Raw genomic sequence first — 17,894 nt, 5'->3', positions numbered from 1 at the left:
CAGATTTCACAATCAAAATCATCCCATTTCTATTAGTCTTTCCACACCAGTAATTTTTTTCATCTGTTCCTATTTTTTTGTTTGTTTTTAGCCTTCGTCAGCTGAAACCTCCTGTGTGTTGATAATATGTATAACACCCTGCTTGGAAAAAAGTTCATTGGGACCCATGAAGTGGCTCAGGGGTCTAAACCCATGCTTTTAGGCACCTCCTAGTGTACTAAAATGTGCCTTGCTTTTATTTTATTTATTTATTTATTTATTTTAATTTTTATTAGTAAATCACTGTGGGGTACAGTTACAAACTTATGAACTTTCATGTTTGTATTTGGTTTACATCCTTCCACCAGTGCCCTTTCTTCTCCACCAATTTTTCCCAGTATCCCTCCCATGACCCCCATCCCAAACCTCACCACAACACCCTGCCTCTGCAACAGGGCATTCCCTCTTGTTCTCTCTTCTGTTGGATGTTGTAGTTTGCAATAGAGGTATTGAATGATCATCATATTCGGTCTATACTCCACTTTTGGTACACAGCTTTCAACCTGAGTGGGTCCTCCCAATATTCTCTAATAAGTGTTCCCTTCTCTGTCTCTGCTGCCTTTTCCCCCAGCATGTGAGGCCAGTTTCCAATCTGTGGGGCAGACCTCCTTGTTCTAATCTCTACTACTCTTGGGTGTTAGTGTCTCATTCTGCTACTTTATATTCCACATATGAGTGCGATCTTTCTATGCCTGTCTCTTTCTCTCTGACTCATTTCACCAAACATGACACTCTCCATGTTGATCCACTCATAGGCAAATTTCAAGACTTCATCTCTTTCTAACAGCTGCATAGTATTCCATTGTGTAGATGTATCAAAGTTTCATTAACCAGTCATCTGTTTTTCGGCACTCCGTTTTTTTCCAGATTTTGGCTATTGTAAATAGTGCTGCAATGAACATAGAAATGCAGATGTCATTTCTACTATACCTTTTTGCCTCTCCGGGGTATATTCCCAGGAATGGTATTGTTGGGTCAAATGGGGGGCTCAATTTCTAGATTTGTGAGAATCATCCATATTTTCCAAAAGGGCTGAACCAGTTGGCATTCCCACCAGCAGTGAAGAAGAGTCCCTTTCTCCCCACTTCCATGCCAACACCGGCTGTTTTTGTTTTTTTGGATGTGGGCCAGTCTCTGTGGTGTGAGATGATATCTCATTGTTGTTTTGATCTGCATCTCCCTAATGATTAGTGATCTAGAGCATTTTCTCATGTGCCTCTCAGCCATTCAGATTTCTTCTTTAGGAAAGTTTCTGTTCATTTCATCACCCCATTTTTTGATCGGGTTGTAAAATGTGCCTTGCTTTTAAAATTTTCACAAATCAAGGCTAAGAGCAAATAAGGTAATAACTAAGTACGTTGACTTATTTAATGATATATATATGTATATATATATATTAGAAACACATGAAACTTATGATTGGTTTTAATAATATTGAGGAAGCTATATATATAGCTAATTCTTAGGTCTTACTCATGACCCTACATTTGAGAATCACTCCTGGCGGCACTTGGGGAACCATATGTGGTGCTGGGGATCTATCTGGGGCTAGCCACCTGCTGAGAAAATTTCCTACTGACTGTACTATCTCTCTGGTCCACATCTGAAGATTTTGAAGCTCTGAACATAAAGTCATGGAGAAATAAATACTTAACTATCCAATGTGAAAACACACAAAGTCATTAAGACACATGAAATAAATGCTCATGTCTCTTTATATTAGACAAATGTTGGCAAAGGTACCTGTGCCAAAAAACAATAATTCTGGTCTGGTCTTCTTTTGAATGAAGACAAGAAGACTTGTCTTTTACAAAATGGCATTTGAAAAAAAGGCACTTTTTTGAAATAATTTTTGTTGTGAATTTGTTTATAAAACTGTATTGTAAATTATAAAGCTCATGTTAAATGAACAAAACTTATTTTCCATGGGGCTGAAGCTATAGAACAGCAGGTAGGACATTTGCCTTGCACGTGGCTGACCTGGGTTTGAGTCCCAGCATCCCATATGATCCCCTGAGCACCACCAGGGGTAATTCTTGAGTGCATAGCCAGGAATAACCCCTGTGCACCACCAGGTGTGACCCAAAAAAAGCGAAAAAAAAATTATTTTCCATAATTGTATATTGCTCAGACAATATTGGCTTTCTAGGAAAAAATAGATTTTCATTCTTTTTCCAACATCATGAAGTAAAGTAGAAATTAGATTCTGCTAATTTTAATATCCAGAAAAATTACTAAATAGCCACACAAGAAGTAAAACCCCACATATTGGACCTGCAGCCATTTTACATCTATTTATCTGTGAAATATGTTGGTTTTGGAAGCAAATTATTTTCTCAACAACATGAAGACGCATTAAAGAAAACTGGGACTGGTTAAGACACTTCACCCTAACTATAATCCCCTCAATGTGTGGCCTTCAGAAAGGAATTTTGTCTTGGTTTGCTTCAGATTACCATATTGTGAAATTAATCATGACCCAAATATTTACTTCTTTTTCAGTTTTGAATGTTTTTAAACATTTCTTTTTTAAAAAGTCAGTGATTCAAAGGCAGGAAAGATAATACAGCAGGTCAGATGTTTGCCTTGCTCATGGCTGATTTGGGTTCTATCTCTAGCACTGATTGGTCCTCCAAGGACTCTCACCACTGACCCCTGAGCACAGAGACAGAAATAATCCCAGAGCAGAGGGACAGAAGTAATCCCAGAGCACAGCCAAATGTGGTCCAAAATATAGGAAAATAACTGATATTTACATTTCTTTGGTTATTTTCCAAGTAAGAACCACTTTGATCACAATTACATATTTGCCATTTCTCTGTATGAAGACATGTATTGCTATACAAGTTGACTAAGGTGCCATAGTATACCTGGATCTCCTGGGTTTATTTTAGGTATGGACAGATTCAGAGTTGAAATCAGCACCCTAATGGAAGGGATATCACTATCGATGTCCGTGCAGGATTTTAGGCATTTTGATAAGCAATGGGATGTGATGAAGCAAAACAAGTATGTGTACTCTGAAGTAAGACAGAAATTGATTAGAAAATGAAAATTTGTATACAAAGTGTCAAAACATGAGATGATGTCTATTTTATGATAATTGAAAAACATCAGGGAGCCAAAGCAAACACGCACACACACACATACAAAACAGACACACACACAGACCTTGTCTTAAGGCATATTTCAACCCACATTTATAATTATGAATTTATGGTACTTAATGTATACTGCAAATATATTTTAGACAAATTCATATATACTTCATTTGTATACCCATATATGATGCCTAAATTCTAATAGCCACGTAGTCAATCAAACTTGCATATGTTATTTATCATTCTACATTTAAAAATCTATTATAAAATATGCAAAAGAATTTTTTCTACATTATAAGAATTAATTTAATTGGATTTTAAGTGTTTTCTTTTAACAATGATTCTTGCTGAGTATTTCCATGTTTATGAATTTATGTCATTCACTACTTTCTAGAAAATAATATCTCACCGCATACAGTTAATATTTTTATGCATAAGATTTCAAATTCATAAACTTATATCTTAAAATTACTCACCTATAATTTCTTCATGCTCAACAGGAAATACAATTAAATATAATACTGCTGATATTGCTAATCATTTTATATTGAAGTATAACAACATGTTTTATGGTTTTCTTTTACAATGCATTTTGTATGTCTATATTTTCTAACTTTTAAAAAGATAGAAATGTAACTTCCTTCTTTCACTACCAGAAGTGTTTTGAGGATAAGAGACAGTGTATATTTAAGATTATTGCACACATTTATATTTGATTGTCATTATTTTAGCAAGACATTTGGTGTAAAACCACTCTTGCTGCCATATTTTAAGGCACTGTGAAAGCACAAAATTTTACCTTACTCTTTCTTCTTACTTACATTTACTTTAGATATTTCATTCCTTTCATTTACTATTTGTTTGCAATGCCATGGTATTTTTGAAATGCAGTTTCTTTTATTAGCAGCTAATTTTAATTCAATGTGTTCTTTCCAGGCAAGAGTTCATCTTTTGTTTTTCCTATGAAAACAAGACATAAAATTGTAAAACATATCATTCAATTACTTATATCCTTGATAACTCAATATACAAAAACAAAAATAATTTATTGTTATAATAATATATGTACATATTTATTTGTGTCCACATATAACATAATTTAATACATCACACACATGTAGTGGTATAAATTATGTGCATATTACATATATATTATTTTCTTTAATTTCATTATTTAGCATATTTTTAAACCTGAGATATTTCAAGAGATCAAATTCCACTGATTTTGGGTGAAATCAAATTCCTTGTATTTGGGGTTTACATATTAACAGACCTGTGATTTTTGGGGAGAGACCACACCTGTTTATGTGGGGTCTGTTTATGGTTTAAACCTGGAGATCATATGCAGTGCCAGGGATTGAACCCAGATCTGCCTAGTACACAGAGGATGCCCTTCCTGCCACACTATCTCTCTGGCCAGGTTATGATTTTTTTTTTCTTTTTGAGTCGCACCCGCCAATGCTCAGGGGTTACTCCTGGCTCTGCACTCAGGAATTACTCCTGGCAGTGCTTCGGGGACCATATGGGATGCTGGGAATCGAATCTGGGTTGGCCGCGTGCAAGGCAAATGCCCTACCCTCTGTGTTATTGCTCTAGCCACCAGGTTATGATTCTTATGAGAACACTTTTTTTAAAAAAAAAGTTTTCTTTTGGGTAGGAGCACCCAGAGATGCTTAAGGCTTACTCTTGTCTGCTCTATGCTCAGGAATCATTCCAGAAGGTGTGGGACAAGGGGCTGGGGGTTCACAGACTGCAGAGGAGAGAACCCAAGTCAGCCATATGCAAGGCAAGCACCTTACCCTTTATATTATCTCACCAGCCCAGAACACTTTTCCAATGAAAACAGGATACAAATAGGTTTCTGACTATCCCTCATGGTGTTACCTATATGATGAATTTAACCTGAAATAAAATTTTGTCAGGTGATAGAACTAAATATTTCCTGAATTTGAATTATATTTTTATCAAAGTGAGGTAGATAATGTATTATATATAAATATAATATATACAATTATATATTGTAAGGTGATACTTAAACTTAAAAATACCTCTGGGTTCCAGAGGTATTTCGGTGTGCTGAAAAGATACACATGGAATTTTTTAAGTGCTATATTAAGAAATTTTTACTTTTTTAATTGACATAGAAATTGTTTGTGTTGTGGCTTTTCTTGTATGTATCATAACACACGTACAGCTCTGAATTGTAATACAGCCCAGCAGGCAACTTTGGTAGGTATTGCAAATTTACATCCTTGCAAACTTTCACATTGAGTGACACTCACATCAGCAAGAAACAATATATCTACCAAAATAGTAATCTAATATTTCTTTATCTCCTAGTAGGTGCAATTTTTTAAAATGCTGACATGTTGAGCTTCCTGTGTGTTGGTTTCTGTGTTTCACTAGTAATATCCCTTTTAAAGTTCACATGGCATGAGATGGCTGATATTATTAGCACCAGTTTGCAAATGAGGACATTGAAATTTTGAGAATTGTCATCATCCGGTTGATCGTCAAATTTCTCGAGCAATCTCAGTAACATCTCAATTTGTCCTAGACCTAAGATATTAGAAACCTCTCTTTACTCGTCCTTTCCAATTATGCTACGTTGGAGGCTCTTTCAGGGTCAGGGAATGAACCTGATCATTGTTACTAGTTCGGCATATGAATTCGCCATGGGTAGTTTGTGAGGCTCTCCCATGTGGGCGGGAAACTTCCGGTAGCTTGCCAGTTCTCCCAGAGGGAGAACTAGGCTATAAAATGTCTGGGAACTTGGTTTTATAGTCTCTGGATGTTGGCCTTTGGTGGGATTTCACAGCGTTGGCGGCAGTCCCTGGGTGTGACCACTTAGCTACTGGAAAATGGGGAATCTGGGCGGAAGAGGCCCAATCCTGATCCGAGCAGGCTTGGAGGTTTCAGCCCCAGGTCCCACACACCTGGGTTCCTCTGCCGGTTCCTTCATGCGTGAGTCTCGTGTGGAGATGGGCCTTGAGCATGGCTGTGGCTGGGTTCCAGAGGTCTTTGACCACGGGAGCTCTGCTATTTGGAGAATATATCATACTATATTTGCAAACATAGGAACAGACAGAGCTCAAGACAGAACTCTGTCCTTTTTCCAGAAAGCAAAAGAGTCAGGTGGCTTTACCGTTGTGTGGATATAAATAACCAAAGCAGGTAAATGAGACACAACAAAAATCATACTTGGGGGCCAGAGAGAGGTGTCAGGGTTAAGGTGCTTGCCTTGGACACAGATGACTCCTGTTTGATTCCCAGCACCCTAAGGGGTCCAGAGGATCACTGGGTGCATCTCCTAGCATTGCTGTAGCTCCCCTCAAAAGAACTGCAGGGCTGGCAGGTGTGTCCCTGACACTATGTATTCCAAGCGCCAAAGAGAAGCACCTTTCCTAAATGGGTGATTAAGATGTTGGCTGCTGGAAGGAGGGAGTAGAGGGAGTCAATTTGACAGTGTGGTTTTACTAGGACTATTATAATGTAGGTTATCATCATCATCACCCCGTTGATCGTCAATTTCTCAAGTGGTCTCAGTAACATCTCAATTCGTCCTAGCCCTGAGATGTTAGAAGCCTCTTTTTACTCATCCTTTCCAATGGTGCCGCATTGGAGGCTCTTTCAGGGTCAGGGGAATTAGACCCATAATGTAGGTATTTTGAGGTATATTCACATAATTGAAGTCTGAAGTTGTATTCCCCAAATTATATAGTGTTATAGGCCAGTGATATGCTTATAAATTTGCATATTAAAACATAACCAAATGAAACAAAAAACCTTCTGATCTTTCTACACTAGATTCTGGGCTTGTAACCACTTAGTTATTCACAAGATGTCAAAAAGCTCATGGTGGAGTCTGTGTGTTTAACAGTAAGGAAAGCAGACAGGAACTTTGCCTTTATCAAAATAAACAATACAAAACATATGTGGGTACACAATGATTGGCATGGCAAGAAGCTTTGAGACTTCATTATTCACAGATTTCTGATTTCCTGGTTCAGTAAAAGATGGTTTCACAGTCTTGGAGAAGGCTTTTTCTTATGACTATGACTTATCAAAGCAGCAGAATTTCAACTCAAAACACCAAAAAGCCAATATTCATCATAATGGATGGAAGAATAATCTGGATTTTTTTATTAGTTCATAGTCAATGTTCTTTGTCATGGAAAAATTTTAAAAATTACTATTACTAGTTCATCTCTTAGGCTGCAATATTATATAACTTCTATAATTTTCATGAAATTCAGAAGTAAAATATATCTGATTATAATAGTCTTCAGTGTAAATCTAGAAACTTTGTCTCTTTTTCCTGAAAGTAAGAGTCACATTTTGTTTTCCTGCAAATAAAACCAGTTAAATTAACATTTTGGAAAGAGAGATCAATGTGGTATATATGGTAAATAGATGTAATATGAATCAGAAGTTATTAAAATATGTCTATGAAGTTAGAAATATCAGTGCAAATGAATAGGAAATATCAGGGACATAGAAATTTGCTTATGTAACTAAAATTCTTAAGAATCTAATAAGTATATGTTTGAATGCAAGTACTTCAGAAAATTTACATTGTAGTTTTATAGTTTTCCTGAACCATTCTGTTAGTCCACTTGAATAAAAGAGCAATGCATCTTTCGAAGTGAGATATTTCCAGAAATCAGAGCATGTTGATATTTTAAGCTTGTATTGCAAATTAAATCCATACCACCTCTTTTGATTATTTCCATAATATCTATTTTTCAGTTTTTAACAAAAAGAAAAAATATGTTTAATTAATTTCAGCTCTTGTATACAAATTACTTAAAGTTAGATCATATGTTTACATCCATTGCAACTTTAATAAAATGATACTCTCACCAAAAAACTGAAAAATGTACCATTTCTTTACTAAGTGCTGCCAAAGAAAAGTCAAATTGCTTATAATGACTTTGGTGGTTTTGAAGCAACATGCGGTGTATACATACGCAAAATATAGATAATTAACAGTCACAGAGATAAGAAACAGGTATAATTTAATAAGCTTATTATTAACAATGGCCTTCATGCAAGCAGTTGTACTTTATGACTGAACATTGTGTGTGTGTTTGTGTTTGTGTGTGACCATTTTAAAGTAAAATACCATATGAAGATTTTCATACAAAGATGACACTGTCAAATATAAAAAAAATTGATGAAGTCAATTCATATTCTATACAGGTATGACATCAAAGATGATTACACATTGAGAATTAAAAAGGCCTTGAGCACGGATGAAGGCACCTATATGTGCGTAGCTGAGAACCGGGTCGGGAAAGTGGAAGCTTCTGCTACCCTCACAGTCAGAGGTAAGAAACAATCTGTGAAGCAGTATTGAAACTAGGAGAGTGATATTTGATTAGATTAGCAAACATATTCATAAAGTAATAGTATAGATTGTTTTATAATTGAATTAAAATTCCTAGATTTCATTTGTATTCTATTAAAAATTAAAATTACTTTTGTATTCATGCTCAAAGGAATGATACTTTTAATGATTGTTTTGTTTAAACACACATTTCAAAAATACAAATGCTTTGCACTAATCTTGCATATCCATGTAAATGTCAAACTCAACTTTTTATTACATGTTATATTTATCTACTGAGCTGAACTACACTTTGAAGTATTTGCTGCTTTTAAATATCACTAGTTTCAAAGATGTTTCATGTTCTGATTGCATTACCAGCTTGTCTTTTATACTCCTAGAGTAATGACTTAAAATTATTTTTTATTTTAGCATTGGAGAAGTATTCTGTAAAAAACACACGACTTTTTTTTCAAATTTGAACATGGATGCATGGGTGTTTCCACATTTGAGACAATCTGACATGGAGAGTGATTTGTGAAATTCATTGGCTCTAAATAATTGAAACAATCAGCATTGCTCCTGTAATATCTTTTGCTTTCTGAGAATCATGAACTTTCTCAGCCTTGGCAGAATATTTGTTTATGTACTCACTGGGATGACTTATAACTTAAAGATAGCATTAGTTATTCCCGGAGTGAGCTAAAATGTATTAACTGTTTTTTTCTGGTGGAACTTGTTGATCCACATGAAGAAATTATATTGTGCAAGGTAACAGGTAGTTCCAAGCAGATCATTACACTTATTCTAACCAAGTACACAATAGCTGTGGCATCCTTTATGCATACAGGACTTCAAATACAAGATAAGTCAGCAGCCCCTTATCACTTCAACCTTCATTCCACTATCCAAACTAATGTCTTCTGCCTTCTCCCAGGTCTCAGTTACACCCACACTTTTAAGTCATACTCTTGCCCTTGTGCAACTTGGAGTAAGATTAGAAGTGTTTTCAGGGATTCAGAGAAAAATGTGTCAGGAACTCTTAGGTTGACTCTACGCTTGGTTAAGAAAGATTTTTTCAGATCTATGACTTGGACATCAAATCATAAAAAATCTCTCACTTTCTTCCAGGTACCTACTAGGAGACAGTCACTCTGTACACTTGAAAAAATATTGCCAACTTTCATACTTTTCAATCACTTCATTCCTTTACTACTGAGTTCATTTTCCCTGGGGTAGACATTTTCATTTTAACATTGACACAAAACATATGTAGTCAGAATTGACAGCCAGCTGTTTAAAAATATTTTTATTAAAAAAATCACAATATTCTCTCTCTCTCTCTGAGTGTGTGCATTTATGTGTGTGTATGTGTACACTATCATCAAGGTTATATTTTGCAAAAGTTTGTTGCTTACCAAATTGCATCACCACTACTCCACCTCACCAAAGTTTATTTGTTTCTTGTTATTTTTTTCTGGAATGATTAGGGCAGGAAATTTAATGTCACCCAAGGAATGTTTCATTCAAAATATATTTGCTGACTAAACAAATGGTGAGAAAATGTAAGAGATGCTTGTTTATAGAAACAGCAAGCTTGGTTGAAGGATACTTAAGGTTGCACATTTGCTTTATGATCCTTCCCAGCTAATTGTTTTTGTAATTTGTTGAAAGTTTCACGCTTAAAAATTCCTATAATGGGACCACTCCTCCTAGTACATGGGTATTTGGGACTAACTTGCAAAAACAATAGGGTTGTTTGTTTTTAATAGTAATAAAGACAAAATCAGCAATTCTTGAAAAGCATTTCTCCTAAACTGTGTCCTTCATATAGATTAGAAAATTAAATCTACCTACCATGTATTTATCTCTCACTTTAAGCTAAATCCTACAACATGAAAGGTCAAAGAAAAAGATATCTACATAAAAATTGTGGGGAAAAACATTTACTTTTTAAAAAATAATTTGGAAGACAGTTGGGTCTTCTCAAGAGAATCTACATAAATAAAATACTTAGCCCTTTGCTGGATTGTTTTATTAGAACAGGGCCAACCTACCCAAAAGGCCACATCTGTTGTCATTCATTTGGCACAGAGAGACACAGTTTAATATGCTGATTTTGAAAATGTCCACATGTTGGCTAATTGTTGCATTACTTTTTTTTTCTAGAGTAAAAATTGCTGTAAAACAAAAACAAAGATTTCATTGCGATATTCTTACTTACGATTATTTTCACTTTATTCATTTGGTACATTTTTACAAAATAGTTTTATTGTTAAAAATCTCTGAAACAGACATTTATCATTCTTCACTTCAAAAATATGATTACAAAGTAAGTCTGAGAGATAGTTTGTGATAGAATAAATGCTTTGCATGTGAGCAGCCCTGAGTGTGATCTTATTTCTGTCTTCAGGAGTTCATGATTCCCTGATCAACTACTGGTCATACTCCTGGTGGCCTCCAAACACTGTTGGAAGGACCAGTCAGGCCCACACCACAAAAAGTGACCCCTATTTTTAAAAATGTAAAAGTAACTTTAACATCAAGTTGCTCTTTTGGCTGGCAAATTAGGACAATAAAAATCTTGGTAACAATTAATCTTCTAACATTTATATACTAAAAAAATCGTTTTGTAATAATAGGTCTTGTAAAATGTTTTCAAAAAAAAAGAACATAAAGTTAATTATCTACATATATGTTCACATATATTTCTCCCGGTGTTTTAATTGTTCAATTATGACTTTGAGTAAATAAATACTTGTTAGTAAAACCATCAGGCAGCAAAATCTTTATTTTGGATTTGCTCTATAAAATATGAGAAATATTTTAAATTTTTCTAAAGTATTATATGTTTTGTGTAAATGTATGCCTTTAGTCTGATTACCATGCTTTATATACATCTCATATTCTCAATGAGATATGAAGATAAAACTATCCATACATTCTATCACATTGTGCATATATTAGAGTTATATTCACTGAAATATGGATAAACACTTGTTAGTCAAGTAAATTTATATTTTGAATGTAAGATTACATAAAACTTCAAATGTTAAATACATTTATTTCTTGTTTGGATGATGGAAGCATATTTCTTATTATTTAATTGCATTTATAGAAAGTGTTTTATTCCTAAATTATTTTGGCATTATTCTTTTTAAAAGTGTATTATTAAGCTTATATGTGTCTTTTATAATTTCTATGCACTAATAACAGAAGTAGCCTAAATGCTAGCAGTTTTAGTGATTGAAAGTTATGGAATAATACACATACAATGATTTGTTTAAGTAGCTATTTGAAAACCATTCTTAGTGTGAATAAGAATCAACTTGTCAGTCATTGTTTCTCGCCCTCTGCCAAAAAAGAAAAAAAAAAAAAACAGCTTAACAGTAGTTAGGGAGCTACTCACTTGAAATCTCTGCGGATGTTCCAATCTATTTGTTATATTTTCATCCACCCTGTCCATGGATGAAAAGTGATGTGATCTTAACTTATTGCTGGCTGAAAAGCAGTGTCAAGGGGCTTTTCTGTAGTTCTTGTAATAGTTCTGACTAACCATGCTTAAAATCCAATTGCTATTTAAATCAGACAGTGAGGCCTTCTTGTATTGACATGACATTTGCTAGTCTGTGACTTGAATAGTTATATTCATCAGGTTCTTAACTTTGATGTAATACAAGTTTGCTTAACTCTAAAAGTGTCTTTGAAATGACAACAGCAGTGCATGATAAGAGAACGTAAAATCTCACTCAACTGCTTAGAGTCAATTTTGGGGTGCAAAGATAATTATTTTCTTAGAATGATGTTTGTAACTTTCAGTTCTTATCAAACTCAGGCATCTTGTTCATATTTGAGTTAAGAGACTAGAAATCATTCTACTATCCCTACTTAAATGTACATTACACATCATGCATTCTGATAATTTCTTTTCTTTTTTTTTTTTAATTTCTTTTTATGTTCTCACCACACCATTGTAATGTCTACAGCTCGCCCTGTTGGTAAGTAGCCATCCTTCTATCCATTTAGCATGGCTTTGTACGATGCTTCATAACTCATGCATAGTAGGGCTTGATGAAATGAAATATATGTGTTCATCATGTGAAACTAGTACTTGAAAGCTTGTGTGGTGCAAGTTGCTCCATTATTTTTTTTCCCCATCATTTTGACAAACCACATTTTGGTGACTTTTGCTTCTTAGCACTAAGTAGGTATTCATTTTCATGGACCATTGTATGAACTGCTAACTTTTCTTATGAAAAAAATAAAATAATTCCATTTTCTTGCATTTACAAAGCAATCAACTATTAGCTATGTTTGACATTTGTTATGTAGAAATTCATGAACTAAATTAAGAAGCTCCATTATCTTGTGTAGCTCTTCTATTTGAAAATGCACACAGTGCCAGCTTTTTAGGAGTATTTTTAACTCCATACTCAGTACCTGCATGGCTACCTAAACCAAATTAAGTAGAATGCTTCAAAGTATTTGTTAAACGCTGATAACAAGAGAAAAAGGGAAAGAATGAGCTGAGTTTTTGGCATGTAAATGTTGTGATTTTAATGTATCTCATCTTTCATTTGGCTTTGCAGATTTCAAGTTAACAGCTTGTGCTTGCAATAATTGAAAGTGATAATTATTTGCAACTATTTTAACATAAAATAATTTTAATTTTATTGATTTAATAACCTTTATGCATCCTTTCATTTTTGCTTTACCTACCAATAAATGTGTTTAAAGTAAATGAATCTGGCAAATATTTGTGCTATGAGTAAATGAGTTTGATGAATTTATAAGTAGAAAGATGAATGAATGAAATTTAGTATATTGCTATTTTTGTACATTCTTTAATAGTACTCATTTTGACATAGTTTTATAAATCTTACATCTAACTTTAAATTATTTCTTAGTAACCTGTCTTTACATTTCTGGTATTTAATGAATATTTGTACAAACTCATAGTTGTTTTCATTATTTTAACAGTCACAAACTATTGTTGCATACTATGTTCTTATCTGGGGAGCAAATAAAGTGAATAGTTTAGGTTCCTACTCTAAGTTTCTGCAGCTTTATTTCTGAGCATCACTATTTCACCAATTATTTACTATTCTTGATCCTCACATAATACTTTCTCCACAAGCTGAAGGAAATATTTTAATTCTTATTTGTCTACTCGGTTTTAAAAATAAATCAAGTTTAAAGATTGGTCACATGATGAAAATATTTTATGCCAACATTAGTTAACATATTCATAATTTAAGACATTATTTTATATATATGTATAAATATCTTGAGGTATACTAGGGGTTACACTCCCATTAAACATAAACTGCAGGGACATTTTTTCTTAAAAGATAATTACTGACAATTGGTGTGAGAAAATTTTTAGATAATTCTTTGTGAGGGCAGCAGGCCTCCAGGAGATCTGGGTTACCCCAAGTGATTCTTGACCACCTGAGGAAGGCAGTTCAATACTAGGGCCTGCAGATGTATCTGAGGTACTGGTGAAAATATGATGGTTGTTGCCTCCAGGGTCACCACTGGAATAGCTCTGGAGGACAACTCAGATCCTAGTATGTGCAAAGCATTCTCCATTTATTTCTGATCTATCTCCTTTGCCCTGACACTAGAATTTTTAATCCTTATTTTTCATATTTCATAATGCATATTATTAATAACTATAAATAATACTGCATTGAAAAATAAGACAAGATTGGGAATGAACAGATAGCACACTTCCTAGTTAATAGGAAAATTCACATTGGATTTTATGTATTTATATATAGAAACCTTTGCTGATAGACCATGAACACTTGATTTATATGCTCTCACAAGACTTTAGAATATTGGACAATATGCTAATAATTTTCAGTATATTTGAAACCTTCAAAGAAAAATGTAATTTAGTAGAAAGTTGTTGTACAGAGAGTACTGAAAGGTGGGATGAATTTGTCACTTGCGTGCCATTTCAAAAGTTCTTTCAATTTTTTTCTTGTTTGAAATGATTTTTTCAAATTCCCATTGGATTAGCACTAAATAATAGCATCTTGACACATCATACTTTATTCTGGTAAAAACTGTCATTTCATAAATCTATCTCAAATGACTTATGACAATGTTCAGAAGTATGAAGAACTATACTTTAAACTTGACAACTACTATTAGTTTTCAAAAGTGAATGTTATACCTGCTTTTACTACATCACAAAAAAAGAGATGAAAAGATAATGAGGAAATTAGACCCCATTTCTTGTGTATACTTTTTTCTTAATTTCATTTTTTTAATTATTAAACATTTTTTAGTTTATTGAATTACTGTGAGATATACTATTATATCTATCGTTACTGTTTTTGGCATATCGAATATGCCACAGGTAGCTTGCCAGGCTCTGCCGTGCAGGTGTGATACTCTTGGTAGCTTGCCAGATTCTCCGAGATATATGTATATATCTTTTACTGTATTTGGGATATGAATACGCAATGGGGAGCTTGCAAGTCTCCAGTAATGATAGGTCTCATTCCCCTGACCCTAAAAAAAGCCTCCAATCATTGAGAAAGATGAGTAAGGAAAGGGTGCTAAAATCTCAGGACTGAGTGTAATAGAGACGTTACTGGTGCCCACTCAAGTAAACCGATGAACAACGGGATGACAGTGATACAGTGATACACTATTAGAAGCTGTTCATGATTGGGTTTTCAGTCATACAATGTTCCAACACCCATTCCTCTCCCAGTGCACATTTACCACTCCCAATGTCTTCAGTTTCTCTCTCTTCTCTCTCTCTCTCTCTCTCTCTCTCTCTCTCTCTTTCTCTATCTATCTATCTATCTATCTATCTATCTATCTATCTATCTATCTCTTTCTCCTTTTGAGCATTTTGCATTATAATTCCTGAGAATTCTCGTGTTTATTCCTTTACTTACTTTCAACACACAGATCTTATCCAGACTAATCATTTCACCCATCACTGTCCTAGTTGTCCCTTCTTTAGCCCTGCTGCCATCTCGTTCAGCAATTAAGGCAGGCTTCAAACCATGAACCAATAAAATGTTGTATACCATTATGGGGGCATTAAGTCTTTGTATGAGAGCCAACAAAGACACTGTTACAGGGGAAGCCTTGTTAATTGAGATGGTTCTTTTCTCCCATTTGTTGTGCTATTACTGGTTTATCAGTGTTGTAACATTTGAAATGCCAGGAGGTGCAGTGTTTTTATCTGGAAGATAAAAGTGTAGTAGATTTTAACTGGGCGGTAGCCTTGGGGTGTTGACTTGACTGCTGGGTCTTCCACAAGTACAGGGAAATGGGGGAAGGTAGCCTATCCTGACTCAGAGAAAGTCTGGAGATTTCAGACACTATACCAATACACCCGAATTTTCAGCAAGTTAATTTCTTGGTGAGGTCAGTCCTGAGACAGTGGAGTCCAGATAGGGACATGGCAGAGGTTTGGGATTGTGGGGAGCAAGTGGCTGCCATGGGCTCTATTTGGGATAATTCATCCCCTCAGTGTTGCCCCCATTTGCCTTCCTTTTAATTCATAAACAATAGATGTTTCTAATTTTATTGTGAGGTCCAGAAAGAACAAATTAAATAATGCATAATTTCAAATAACAGAGAACTAAATTATAATAACGTTAGTGAATTAAACAGCTAGTTTTTCAACTTTGAAACTCTTAGTAATATATTGGTGGTGGGGAATGTGCACTGGTGGAGGGATGGGTGTTTGATCATTGTGAGATTGTAACCCAAACATGAAAGTTTGTAACTATCTCAAGGTGATTCAATAAAATTAAAAAAAAAATTTAAAAAGAAACTTTAGTAATGGTACAAAGAGTAGTCTACCAAGTGGTATTCACAATAAAGAGTGAGAAATACAACTTTTAATTCCAATATAAGTTTTCTGATGACATTTATACCAAACATATAAAGTTTAGACAAAATTCAGGGACATTTCTTATTTAAAACTTTCCAAATAAAAAAGTCATAGTTGAGAATGCAATATTTAGATTACATTATCACTCTAAACTTGGTATTCTGTGTAGAAAATTCCATTTAAAAATCATTATAAATCTGCAAACTGTGAGGTTTGTCCAAGTATATAATTCCTATGAGCCACATTTGTATTAAATAATTGGCAACACTATATAATTTACAGTTGGAATAAACACTTTTTGGCTTGCAACTTGGCGGATACAGAAACAACTCCTGACTTAGATCCCAAGTATAGGAAATACCAATGAAAACAGATAATTACACACTTCCCTATGATGGTAAGTATTTAGCAGAGCTCATTTATCTGCATTGTCACCAACATCTCAAAAGCATCACTGGTCCAACTTCCATACTCGTAGATCACCACAAATCAAAATTGATACCACTCATTAAAAAACAGAAGAAGAAGAAGAAAAAAAAAAAACACCAGTCCTGTCTGTGGTTTTGACAGTTTATCATTCCAATGGTATTCTTTCTATGAGAAGTCAAAGTCAATTCTAGGACAAAGTTAACTATGAGTACTGAAAATAAGTCATTTGTTTATTTGCAAAACTCTTCTGTGGAGAGAACTGACAGAAGAAAATGGTCTAAATAGGGATAAATATCTTGCTTCCTTTACCCATCTGTCTTATTTTCAATTGGAAGCCTTTCCCAAGTTTAAAATATAAAAAGAACATCTATTTTGGAGATGGGCAACACATTTTTCCCTAGCAGCAACTCAAAACATGATGAGTAATTTGGAAAAGAACTGTCAGATCTACCAGCTGCCTTGCCTAGGAAGCTGAGTTCTGCTCTGTTTTGTATCTTGTGTACCATATGCTAGATGCTGATTGCCTCCAGTATGAAAACTAAGTGCTGAATGTATCAAGTGAAACTTATTTGAAATATCAAAAACAAATTGACAATATACAACTTTATAAGAAGTTAAAGTGTAGAGACTCAAAAAATGTTTATTTTTCATAGAAGAGTTTAATCGAGCCCCCCACACGTTTCTAAGTATTAGGATATAAATATGTATATGGGAAAATTCAGCATCTTTTTTTAATTACTGAATTGTCCACTGTTCAGCACAGAAATATCTGGACATATTTTTTCAATATTTTAACTGCCAAAGTTCTCAAATTAAATATATCCTCTTTTCAGAAAATTTAGTTTTGACTAGAAGTGGGCTTTGGTCATAACATACTCAAAATAGTCAGAAACAAGAATCAAGCTATGAAGAGGGTGCATGAAAATTGAGTGACTGAAGTGTTTCCAGGGCAAATTGTAAAGCAGTCAATACTAATGCAATCAGTAGTTTTTATAGCATCATTTCTATCCCACCTTGAAATCTGGACAATAATTAGAAACAGCACAGCTTTTTTTTTCTTTTTTTTTTGCCTTTTTGGGGGGAGTCACACCCGGTGATACACAGGGATTATTCCTGGCTCTGCACT

General features: G+C 34.3%; 1 protein-coding gene across 5 annotated transcripts in view; it reads left to right on the top strand.

The window, feature by feature from the left end:
• Positions 1-17,894, top strand: part of ROBO2 (roundabout guidance receptor 2) — a 630,168-nt gene that overhangs the window by 476,854 nt on the left and 135,420 nt on the right. For 3 of the 5 annotated variants that reach the window (XM_055125443.1, XM_055125441.1, XM_055125445.1), the window contains exons 6-7: positions 8,343-8,470; positions 12,456-12,467. In XM_055125443.1, the coding sequence (XP_054981418.1) occupies positions 8,343-8,470; positions 12,456-12,467 (140 nt within the window). The remainder of the gene's footprint in view (positions 1-8,342; positions 8,471-12,455; positions 12,468-17,894) is intronic. The other 2 variants (XM_055125444.1, XM_055125442.1) reach the window with 1 other exon arrangement.

The sequence above is a fragment of the Sorex araneus genome, chromosome 2 (genome assembly GCF_027595985.1).
Source record: "Sorex araneus isolate mSorAra2 chromosome 2, mSorAra2.pri, whole genome shotgun sequence".
Lineage (NCBI taxonomy): Eukaryota > Metazoa > Chordata > Mammalia > Eulipotyphla > Soricidae > Sorex > Sorex araneus.
This window is presented reverse-complemented; position numbering and strand designations above follow the sequence as displayed.